Source organism: Ranitomeya variabilis, chromosome 1, assembly GCF_051348905.1.
Source record: "Ranitomeya variabilis isolate aRanVar5 chromosome 1, aRanVar5.hap1, whole genome shotgun sequence".
NCBI classification, from domain to species: domain Eukaryota; kingdom Metazoa; phylum Chordata; class Amphibia; order Anura; family Dendrobatidae; genus Ranitomeya; species Ranitomeya variabilis.
In genome coordinates this window covers 638,205,722-638,218,185 of record NC_135232.1, presented here as the reverse complement: position 1 = coordinate 638,218,185, position 12,464 = coordinate 638,205,722, and the positions used below count along the sequence as shown (strand labels likewise).

At 42.6% G+C, this 12,464-nt stretch overlaps 1 protein-coding gene across 2 annotated transcripts in view; it reads right to left on the bottom strand.

Moving 5' to 3' along the window:
* The window catches only part of AP4S1 (adaptor related protein complex 4 subunit sigma 1), a 61,348-nt gene that overhangs the window by 26,114 nt on the left and 22,770 nt on the right, over nucleotides 1-12,464 (bottom strand). Inside the window, exons 5-7 of one of the 2 annotated variants that reach the window (XM_077261006.1) lie at nucleotides 7,305-7,391; nucleotides 5,200-5,268; nucleotides 558-569 (exon numbers count right to left, since the gene is read on the bottom strand). In XM_077261006.1, the coding sequence (XP_077117121.1) occupies nucleotides 558-569; nucleotides 5,200-5,268; nucleotides 7,305-7,391 (168 nt within the window). The remainder of the gene's footprint in view (nucleotides 1-557; nucleotides 570-5,199; nucleotides 5,269-7,304; nucleotides 7,392-12,464) is intronic. The other variant, XM_077261000.1, reaches the window with a different exon arrangement.

The following is a 12,464-nucleotide window of genomic DNA, read 5'->3' as shown; positions in this document are numbered from 1 at the left end:
TATGTTACACTATTGTGTTACTGTGTTCCCTAAAGTGGTTGCTATTTCTGCACTGTTATCCCCTTTTTTTCAGATTTTTTAATTTTTAATCCACTTTCATTGTCTTCATTAAATACTAATAAAATTGGAATTATTGTATGGCACATAGCTTCCGTTTTGCTTTTTTTGACGAATACTGTCAAAATTGCTTTGATAAATCAGGGCCTAAATATATCAGTAATTTGATATGCTAGCAGGCATCACGGCTCTTCTTTTATGGCTATTTTGTATTGAACCAAGTCTAATTCCTGCAAGAGAATCTCTGGTAATTAATATTATCTATTTTATTTTTAGAATTTAGATCTTGCCCTTTGTTGTCTTATAAAAATAATTTTACCATATCATCGGCACTGTATCCAGAAGAGAGTAGTATATTATACACGGAATATGTAACCATAGTCTGATATTTTTCTGTGCAGCTTCACCAATGATGACACATATTCTAAATGCTTTCTTATATGTCGTCATATGACAATATGCATAAAATACCGTAGATGTCAAATTTTAGAAAAGGATACATCCAGCTCACTCTGGAAAGGAAAAACAAGACATCGTTGTCAGAAAGCATCTCCATTTAATAATCTCATAACATACATTCAATTTCTGAAAAAAATATTGAATTACTTTATTAAATATTCTTATGATCATACTTGGTTCTGTTCATGGACACAAGTCAAGACGCTCTGGAGAATTTCTCATTCAATTACTTGACTTACAATAGGATAATTTTACAGAGTAATGTTGCACACAGCACTATTGCCTCCATCAAATCTGACAATATATGCAACATGGAACCTTTGCTGAACTATACAGAATTTGTAACTATCAAATTAAATCTGCACTCTGTAAGGCTATAGTATGCAAACATAGAATATATAATTGGAATTGTATTACTGCTTCAGAAAATAAGTTAAAATGAAGATACCTAGTGCATAAATTGGCCAATTCATGTGTACTCCACAGCCAATGACAAGGCGACCTTCTTTGCTGGGAACCTTACCCAATATGATACCTCTCCTGGGCGTCACTTCCAAGCAGATAAACAGGTGTGAACAGGTGTAAGCGGTTTTTCTGTTTGGAAGTGATTGTCAATCTTTGATATTTGTATACGCAGGCTTTCTGACTGAGCCTTTGGCATTTTAATCATAGCTTGATCCTACTTACCAATATAAATTGTAGACTTAAGCCCAGGAGAGATATCAAATTGAGTTAAGTTCCCAGCAAAGGTGGTCACCTTGTCGTTGTCTGTTGGGCACACAAGAACTGGTCAATTTATACACTAAGTATCTTCGGGGTTTTTTTCTTATTTTCTAGAACAGCAATGCAATTCCAATTATATATTCCATGTTTGCATACTATAGAGTTACAGGGTGCAGGTTTAATTTGCTAGATATATAGAGTTACAGGGTGCAGGTTTAATTTGCTAGATATATAGAGTTACAGGGTGCAGGTTTAATTTGCTAGATATATAGAGTTACAGGGTGCAGGTTTAATTTGCTAGATATATAGAGTGGATCTTTTAGTTTGCACCTGTTCACACCTGTTTTTTTGTTTGGAAGTGACAGTCAATCTTTGATATTTGTGTACAGGATTTTTAGTTCAAGAAAAACATTTTATTGAAAAAAAAAATTACGGTACATTTAGAGAGACATTAGACGCAATAAATAAAAGTGTAAGGCCATCCTAATTTACTCTACCCCCTGTATACATCTGTTTTGTAATGTTTTATGAATACTGGCCATTGAGGATACTTGGAATTGGCAGACAACCCAACACTAGTCATATTGATATAGTATTTTCTTATATTTCAGCTGTCTGTCCTCTTCTAACAAAATACTACTATGTGCTCATTGCTTTGAAAAGACCCCCGCATCTTCTAGAAAGAGTCTTAGGATGCTCAAATTTTCTCCAAATTACCAAACAGTAGTTGTGGTAGCCTAACAAGAAAGCTGTGCGGGAGGACACTATGCATATAGTATAGGCTACTGGAAGGGCTATAAAAGTGGATAGTGATACATATCAGGCACGAGTTTCAGAAAAGTCTGCAAGCACATAATGGAGGATCTCAGAATTAGGGCTGATTGTCCATGCAAAATCAGTGCAACGCGGATTGCAATGCATGAACTGGCCGGTGGCTCTCACAACCTGGGTGTGACAGCCTCATAGAAATACATGAAACGGTTGCGAGACCAGCAGCCAGTCCGTACATTGCGGTCTGAGAGCGGATCGATTTGAATGAGCCCTTACTGGCAAGCAGGTAAGACCTGAGATAGGTAGAAAGCAGGGCAAAGGTGCTAACCCAGAAAGAGGTATTTTGGTTTTAACAAATTATTTATCTGCTGGTTGGGCATTTGCCCTGTTGCTAAATTCAGAGTGAATGGTACAGAGGAAAGATACCAGAGGTCAGCTCAATGGGTTGGGCGAAGACACTGGGGGCCCTGTGGGGGTCCCAGCAATTGGACCTACACTGAACTATATACATAGATCTATGTTTTCTGTTTCTTGTTTAAGAATCCCAAAAAGAAGAATGGAAGCATTTAAAGAGACCAAGGTACATGAACACAGAACTTAATTACTTGTTAAAAAAAAGAAATAAGTATATTAAATGGAAAGAGGGGGTATATCTAAAGAAGAATATAATGCTATTTGCAGAATGCAGGGCAAGAGTTAGAAGACCTAAAGCCAGTAATGAAGTGAGGCTTTCAAGGGAGACCAAAAGCAATAAAAAGGATTTTCAGGTTACATCAAAAGCAAAAGAAAAGTCAAAGATGCTACAGGATTTTTACAAGATGAAAAGGGTGAAGTGGTCAAAAATGATGTTGAGAAGGCCGAACTTTTAAATTACTATTTCACACATGTGTTCCGAAGAAACCAATTGTAACATCAACTGATCTTCACGGTGCTATTGAAGGAATAAAAAATCCACACTGTCTATACACAGAGACATGATGAGGGAACACTTAGATAATTTAAATGAATTTGAATCTCCTGGTCCAGATTAATTACATCCTAGGGTACTGAAAGAGTTAGCAGAGGTAATTGCACAACTAGCCAGAATATTTGAAAAATCCTGGAGAACAGGAGAAGTCCCAGAAGATTGGAGAAGGGTACATTTTGTCCCTGTCTTCAAAAAAAGAAAAGAAGACAGAGCCAGGAAGTTACAGACCAGTGAGCCTTACTTCTATACCAGTAAAGATCTTAGAACAAATTATTAAACTGCATGTAAGCACTTGGATAAGAATACAGTAAGTAACCAGACCCAGCATGGGTTTGTAGCAAACAAGTCATGCCAGACTAATCTAATTTCCTTCTATGATGGAATCACTCACTGGGTGGATCAGGGAAATGCGGTAGATATAGTATATATTGACTTCAGAAAAGCATTTTATAAAGTATATCATTCTATACTTATTGTAAAATGACCAGGTATGAGATTGACAAAGCTACGGTTAGGTGGATTCATAACTGGCTCAGTGATCGTACTCAAAGAGTGGTAATAAATGGTTGCACATTTAATTGGAAGAGTGTTTCAAGTGGGGCAGCACAAGGCCTGGGTCCTGGCCCCAGTGTTGTTCAACATTTTTATAAATGATCTAGATAAGGGTACGGAAGGTAAACTAATCAAATTTGCAGATTGATCAAAAGCTAGGCGGGATAGATTATACTAGAGAAGACAAAGATAAGATTCAGTAGGATCTAGATAAGCTTGAACAATGGGCAACGACTAATAGAATTGTATTTAACAGGGAGAAATGCAAGATTATACAAATCTGAGCAAGAAAAATGAAAACTACATCTACAGAATGGGAGGAATAGAATGAAGCAACAGCATGTGTGAAAAAGACTTGGATCTACTAGTAGATCATGAGACTGTACATGAGTCAACAGTGTGATGCAGCAACAAAAAAGGCAAACAGTTCTAAGATGTATTAAGAGAGCAATAGAGTCTAGATCAAGTGAAGTTAGGCCTCATATGGAATACTGTGTTCAGTTTTGTGCACCACATTTAAAAAAAGGCATTGAAAAACTGGAGCAAGTTTAGAGAAGAGCTATTAGGATGGTGAGTGGACTGCAAAGTATGTCCTCTGAGGAACGGTTAAAGGGTCTAGGAATGTATAGCTTGCAAAAATGAAGGCTAAGAAGAGACTCAAAGTGAACCTCTCAGCAAGACTGTGCTGAGTAACCTACAGTGTCAGATTGGCGCTGTTACACTGATTAATATGATACTTGGTTAATCAAATCCATCTTGTGGTAGTTGTTTAATATGTATTTGCAGTTTTCAGCTAATCAGACTCTCATGCTTCGGGACGGCATGTGGGTGGGGCTTTGTGGTGCTCCGCTTACATATTTATCTGTAAGGGCTTATGACAGGTCACTGATCCCTCAGTGACCTGACCCTTATTTTACATACTTTATATAATAGTGTTGATATTACTGTTGATAATATTCTTGAAATGTAATATTGTTGATACTACCTATAATATTGTGGCTATTGTGTGGCTTAGAAAAAAATTTACATCCAGAAATCTGGCACAGGTGAAAGTGGCGCCTGCACAATAGCATCTATACAGATAGATGCTACAGTGCAAGTGCCACCAGCAACGCCATTTTCTTCAAGGAAAAAAAAATTGCCTGCAGCAAAATGGCAGCAGCGCTTGTGCAGTAGCATCTAACGGCAAGTAATAAATGCTACTGTGTATGCGCTGCTAGTAGGTTCCCTTTAATAGCTGTCTACAAATATCTGAATTGATGTCACAGTGTACAGGGATCATCATTATTCTCATTTGCACATGAAAACACGAGAAGTAATGGAATGAAACTGAAAGGGAGAAGATACAGATTAGATATTAGAAAAAGCTTTCTGACAGTGAAGGTGATCAATCAGTGGAACAGGCTGCAATGATAGAGAGTTCTCCTTCAATGGAAGTCTTCAAACAGAGGCTGGACTGCATTGAGTAGAGGGTTGGACACAAGGACTCTGGAGGTCCCTTCCAACTCTAACATTCTATGATTCTACAAAATAATCAATTAATTATAGAAAATGTATCAGTGAAGAATAAGTTCCCCCCAAAAGGCATTAGTCCTCGACTCTTAATGATTATTTACACAGGGTCTAATGTATCAAAACAATCTGTGTCTCAAATGACAATCTGTACTTACCACTCGGCTAAAGTATTTGTCCAATACTTCCACAAAATTATGAATAAGTTCAAAGATTGCCATCTCATTCTGTAAAGAGAAAGAGAAGGTCTCAGGATAGAAGATGACAGGACAGGACCACCTGGAGCTTCTCTTACCTACTGGGTGCATCTCAAGGTCTTCAACAAGCTCAAAATCCCTATTGTAGACATGTGGACATTTTGGCTGGTATTCATGGGGGACTTCATGGCTAGCATTAATGAGGGCACTGATGGTGGGAAATTATTGAAGCTTAAAAGGGTTGTCCACTACTTTTATATTGATGACCAATCCTCAGGATATCAGATTGGTAAGGGTGCGACACATGCCACTGCCCCAGATCAGCTGCTCCCGGTGCTGTTGGCAGACGAATGTGATCAGTTGGGGAGCAGAACTGCAAGCTCTGTTAACAGTATGGTGGCCAGACCACAGAACTGGAGATCCACGGCTAGTCATTTGAATAAGGGACAGATGTGCAGTGCCCAACCGCAGGTACATGTGCAGTGGCCAGACGCGAACAGTTCTGCAGTGCCCGGCCGCGGGCACTGTACAGCTGATGAAGCTGTGCTAAGAGGTAGCACAACTGCTTACATTCAGCCATTGGCAGCATCAGTGACAAGTGATTGGTGCTTATGCCGGATGTCGCACCCCCACGATCTGTAAATTGATGACCTATTCTAATGATAGTTCATTAATACTACCAGTGAGGGCACTGAGGCTGGCACTGTAATGTACACAATGATTAACAAAATTTGGTAGCACAATAACAGGCCCTCATATGGTGCATCTGAGACTAACCGAAGGGGAACATTATCACGTGAGGCTGCATTTTGACAGGATGTCATGGTTTTTCTCCAATAACTCATTGATAACGAATATAAAGTCAATGTTATAGGTTTCACTATCATAAATCTACAATTTATGTGCACAGAGGATGAACTAGAGTACAATAAATAGCACTGATAGGGTACCTGAGCTAGAGTACAATAAATGGCACTGGTACGGTACCTGAGCTAGACTAGTACAATAAATAGCACTGATAGGGTACCTGAGCTAGAATACAACATGAAGAGCAGACTCACCACAACCTTGTCAAATGACAAATGCACTCGCAGGGTGCAGCAAGCCCCCGATAATAAATGCCCGCCTGCTAATACTATGGGCGTGATCAATAGGTTGTCCAGACACTGTGCATCACATTTATCTGTGTGAATAGTCTCTTATGCAAGCCTTACCTGTGTGCATTTTTGCTACTAAGCAGCCAACCCCTCTAATGTTTGGGCGAGTGGGTGGTTGCTCTCATCGTAGATTGCACCTGTGCTGCTTTAACATTTATTATCGGGGGCCTGCTGCACCCTGCGAGTGCATTTGTCATTTGACAAGGTTGTGGTGCGTCTGCTCTTCATGTTGTGTTTTTTTGAGTTTTTCTATGTTAGCTATACCTGAGCTAGAGTACAATAAATGGCACTAGTACGGTACCTGAGCTAGAGTACAATAAATGGCACTGATATGGTACCTAAGCTAGAGTACAATAAATGCCACTGGTACGGTACCTGAGCTAGAGTACAATAAATGGCACTGGTACGGTACCTGAGCTAGAATACAATAAATGGCACTGGTACGGTACCTGAGCTAGAGTACAATAAACGGCACTGGTACGGTACCTGAGCTAGAGTACAATAAGTGGCACTGGTACGGTACCTAAGCTAGAGTACAATAAATGGCACTGGTACGGTACCTGAGCTAGAGTACAATAAACGGCACTGGTACGGTACCTGAGCTAGAGTACAATAAACGGCACTGGTACGGTACCTGAGCTAGAGTACAATAAATGGCACTGGTACGGTACCTAAGCTAGAGTACAATAAATGGCACTGGTACGGTACCTAAGCTAGAGTACAATAAATGGCACTGGTACGGTACCTGAGCTAGAGTACAATAAACGGCACTGGTACGGTACCTGAGCTAGAGTACAATAAACGGCACTGGTACGGTACCTGAGCTAGAGTACAATAAATGGCATTGGTACGGTACCTGAGCTAGAGTACAATAAATGGCATTGATATGGTACGCAGCCGAGCTCTTACCTCAGACTCATCTATTCCCACCACGATGAACAAAGCGGCATACTGCCGATACACCAGCTTGAAGTCTTTGTACTCTATAAAGGAGCACTGGAAGGAAGGAAGAGAAGACATTAGAGCAGCGCAATTATTATTATTAATCATGATGATGACTAATATGCTCTGATTGACTCTGATGTGCAGAACATTGGTAGGCTGCTACACACACAAGTACGGGGAACACATACAACGAGACGTGTCTCACCGATACTGCACTCATCAGGACACCCATGTAAGGGGAACACAATGAGATGAGTCTCCCAATACCTCACTCTTCAGGGAAAACATGTAAGGTGAACACAGGCAATGAGACGAGTCTCCCCGATACCTCAGTCTTCAGGACACCCATGTAAGGGGAACACAATGAGACGAGTCTCCCGGTACTTCACTTTTCAGGGAAAACATGTAAGGTGAACATAGGCAATGAGATGTGTCTCCCCGACACCTCAGTCTTCAAGACACCCATGTAAGGCGTACACCAACAATGAGACGAGCCTCCCTGACACCTCAGTCTTCAAGACACCCATGTAAGGCGTACATCAACAATGAGACGAGCCTCCCTGACACCTGTCTTCAAGACACCCATGTAAGGCGTACACCAACAATGAGACGAGCCTCCCTGACACCTCAGTCTTCAAGACACCCATGTAAGGCGTACACCAACAATGAGACGAGCCTCCCTGACACCTCAGTCTTCAAGACACCCATGTAAGGCGTACATCAACAATGAGACGAGCCTCCCTGACACCTGTCTTCAAGACACCCATGTAAGGCGTACACCAACAATGAGACGAGCCTCCCTGACACCTCAGTCTTCAAGACACCCATGTAAGGCGTACACCAACAATGAGACGAGCCTCCCTGACACCTCAGTCTTCAAGACACCCATGTAAGGCGTACACCAACAATGAGACGAGCCTCCCTGACACCTCAGTCTTCAAGACACCCATGTAAGGCGTACACCAACAATGAGACGAGCCTCCCTGACACCTCAGTCTTCAAGACACCCATGTAAGGCGTACACCAACAATGAGACGAGCCTCCCTGACACCTCGGTCTTCAAGACACCCATGTAAGGCGTACACCAACAATGAGACGAGCCTCCCTGACACCTCAGTCTTCAAGACACCCATGTAAGGCGTACACCAACAATGAGACGAGTCTCCTTGACACCTCACTCTTCAGGGAACACATGTAAGGGGAACACAGTCAATGATACATTCCTCCCCAATACCTCACTCTTCAGGGAACACATGTAAGGCCTACACCGACAATGAGATGTGTCTCCCCAATACCTCACTCTTCAGGATAAAGAGTTAAGGGGAACACCTACCGATACCTCACTTTTCAGACAGGTTTCCTTAATAAATATAAAACTATTTTGCTGTAGCTGATATCAGATGAGACAATTTCTAGCCCATCATTAAAAACCACATGCCGACAACAGCAGGCAAAAGCCACATATTAGACCATGGAGAAAGCAAAAAGGAGAAGCAGCATCTCTCTATCAGTAAAGGGGTTATCCATCAGCAAATCGTTTCTTACCATTAACTTGCTGTGTGTAAAAGTAATAAATTCAGCTGGACTTAAAGGGAAGGTGCCATCAAAAAAAAATTTTTTACAGCAATTGTAAAAATGTAAAGAATTAATGTTTACATTTTCTTAAAAAATATTATCATTTGTTTATAATTTAGTAAAATATGAAAAATAATTTGAAAAGTTTGGGAATTTCCACTTTTAAACACTAGGGGGAGCAGCTGCTGAAATTTCAGAAAAACCTAGTGTACAACTAGCTCACATTACAGCACTGCAGTAATTATGGGCGGAGTCTGCTGACCTGTGTGATGTCTCCTCTCCTCCCCTTCTGGGTGTTTGCTAAGGGATAAGAGGATGATATTCAGGAACCCAGTGAGCAGCCATTTTGTTGGTGACTGCAGAGTAAGGCTGCCGTCACACTATCAGTATTTGGTCAGTATTTTACCTCAGTGTTTGTAAGCCAAAACCAGGAGTGGAACAATTAGAGGAAAAGTATAATAGAAACATATGCACCACTTCTGCATTTATCACCCACTCCTGGTTTTTGCTTACAAATACTGAGGTAAAATACTGACCAAATACTGCTAGTGTGACAGCAGCCTTATACTAACAAGTAGACAGTCACCGAGGATGGCAGGCAGCAAGGATTCTGGGAGATATGTGGTGGAGGGAGCAGGGTGACAGCAGCACAGAGTATTTCAGGAGAGCAGTGTGCTGGTCTATGGGGGCCCCCTGTTTGGTGCGCGGAGCAGCCAGGGATTGTACATAGAGCGCTGTCTTTTGTACACATGGATGGACCGTCTGCTCCACAGAAATCCAGGAAACATTTCTGCGGATTAATGGCCCATTCTGATCCAGACATTGCATGCAAAGACCCCATTCCCCTCCTCAGATCCTGTCTTCTCTATCCTGTCCTGGCGATGTGTGAAAGTGAGACGACAGGCGAAGTACGGGGTGACGCTGGGAAGGAAACGTAGCCATATAGTAACGATAAAAATGAGACCCCTCTCTTCAGCTGCCTCACTAGCCCTGACTGCACCTAACTGGAGGTCATGCTGCCCCCTCTATTACCCCAGACCTGCGTGCAGGTGCTCAGCCAGAACCACCATAGAATGGGTCCGCTTTCTGAAGATAATACTGCCATAGTGTTCTCACATAATACCGCCATATAGATCACACACACAATACTATCAAATAGATCACACAATACTGTCATACAGTTCTCACATAATACCGTCATATAGATCACACAATACTATCAAATAGATCACACAATACTGTCATACAGTTCTCACATACCACCATATAGATCACACATAATACCGCCATATAATTCTCACCTAGTACTGCCACATAGATCACACATAATCCCACAATATAGTTCTCATATACCACCGTCATATAGTTTTTACATCATTCCACAACACTGATCAAACATAATACCGCCATATAGATCACATATAATACCGTCACATAGATCACACAATACTTGGCGGCATAATGTGTGATATTATATATATTATAATATCTCGGCATAATGTGTGGTCTTTACAGTATTATGTGATAAATATATATAGCGGCATTATACGTGATCCATATGGTATTGTGCTGCTCTAGGGAGGTCACAGAGACGTATGGTGGAAGGAGCAGGGTGACAGGAGCACAGAGTATTTCAGGAGAGCAGTGTACTGGTCTATGGGTGGGAGGGTGTGCTCGCAACTGTATACTTAGCCTTTACTGGCTATTAAAATGGGGGACACCCCCCAAAAAAAGACGTGGGGCCCCCTATAATTAATAACCATCAAATACTATGCAGACAGCTGCGGGCTGACATTAATAGCCTAGGAAGGGGCCATGGATATTGTCCCCCCCAGGCTAAAAACATCAGCTCTCAGCCGCCTTTTACATGCGCCTCTTCTGGCGCTTTGCCTGGCAATTTCCACTTGCCCTGTAGCGGTAGCAAGTGGGGTTCATATTTTTGGGGTTAATGTCACCTTCATATTGTCCGGTGACATCAAGCCCACGGCTTAGTAATGGAGAGGCGTCTATAAGGCACCCATCCATTACTAATCCTATAGTTGTATTGTAAATAAAGACTCGGCCAAAATAAAGTCCTTTATTGATCTTTTACCATACCGAACGCATAATCCTCGACTCCCTCAACAAAAATAATAAACCACATTGGGGAAAGACACGCAGGGGGAGAGGAGTGCATAGGAGAGGATTAGATACTGACTGCTGAGCCGTGTATCTAATCCTGGCCTGTGTGATACTGACAGCTGATCCGTGTATCTAATCCTGTCCTGTGTGATACCAACTGCTGAGCCGTGTATCTAATCCTGTCCTGTGTGATACCGACTGCTGAGCTGTGTATCTAATCCTGTCCTGTGTGATACCGACTGCTGAGCCGTGTATCTAATCCTGTCCTGTGTGATACCAACTGCTGAGCCGTGTATCTAATCCTGTCGTGTGATACCAACTGCTGAGCCGTGTATCTAATCCTGTCCTGTGTGTTACCAACTGCTGAGCCGTGTATCTAATCCTGTCCTGTGTGATACCGACTGCTGAGCCGTGTATCTAATCCTGTCCTGTGTGATACCGACTGCTGAGCCGTGTATCTAATCCTGTCCTGTGTGATACCAACTGCTGAGCCGTGTATCTAATCCTGTCGTGTGATACCAACTGCTGAGCCGTGTATCTAATCCTGTCCTGTGTGATACTGACTGCTGAGGACACAGTACACGGGACAGGATTAGCTACCCAGGACTAGATTAGCTACACAGGACAGAGGTAGCAGTGGTAGGTGTATATAGAGGCAGATAGTGGTATACAGAGGCAGGCAGATAGTGGTATACAGAGGCAGGCAGCAGTGGTATACAGAGGCAGGCAGCAGTGGTATACAGAGGCAGGCAGCAGTGGTATACAGAGGCAGGCAGCAGTGGTATACAGAGGCAGGCAGCAGTGGTATACAGAGGCAGGCAGCAGTGGTATACAGAGGCAGCTAGCAGTGGTATACAGAGGCAGGCAGCAGTGGTATACAGAGGCAGGCAGCAGTGGTATACAGAGGCAGGCAGCAGTGGTATACAGAGGCAGGCAGCAGTGGTATACAGAGGCAGGCAGCAGTGGTATAGAGGCAGGCAGCAGTGGTATACAGAGGCAGGCAGCAGTGGTATACAGAGGCAGGCAGCAGTGGTATACAGAGGCAGGCAGCAGTGGTATACAGAGGCAGGCAGCAGTGGTATACAGAGGCAGCTAGCAGTGGTATACAGAGGCAGCTAGCAGTGGTATACAGAGGCAGCTAGCAGTGGTATACAGAGGCAGCTAGCAGTGGTATACAGAGGCAGCTAGCAGTGGTATACAGAGGCAGCTAGCAGTGGTATACAGAGGCAGCTAGCAGTGGTATATAGAGGCAGCTAGCAGTGGTATATAGAGGCAGCTAGCAGTGGTATATAGAGGCAGGTAGCAGGGGTATATAGAGGCAGCTAGCAGTGGTATATAGAGGCAGCTAGCAGTGGTATATAGGGGCAGGTAGCAGTGGTAGGTGGTATATAGGGGCAGGTAGCAGTGGTAGGTGGTATATAGGGGCTG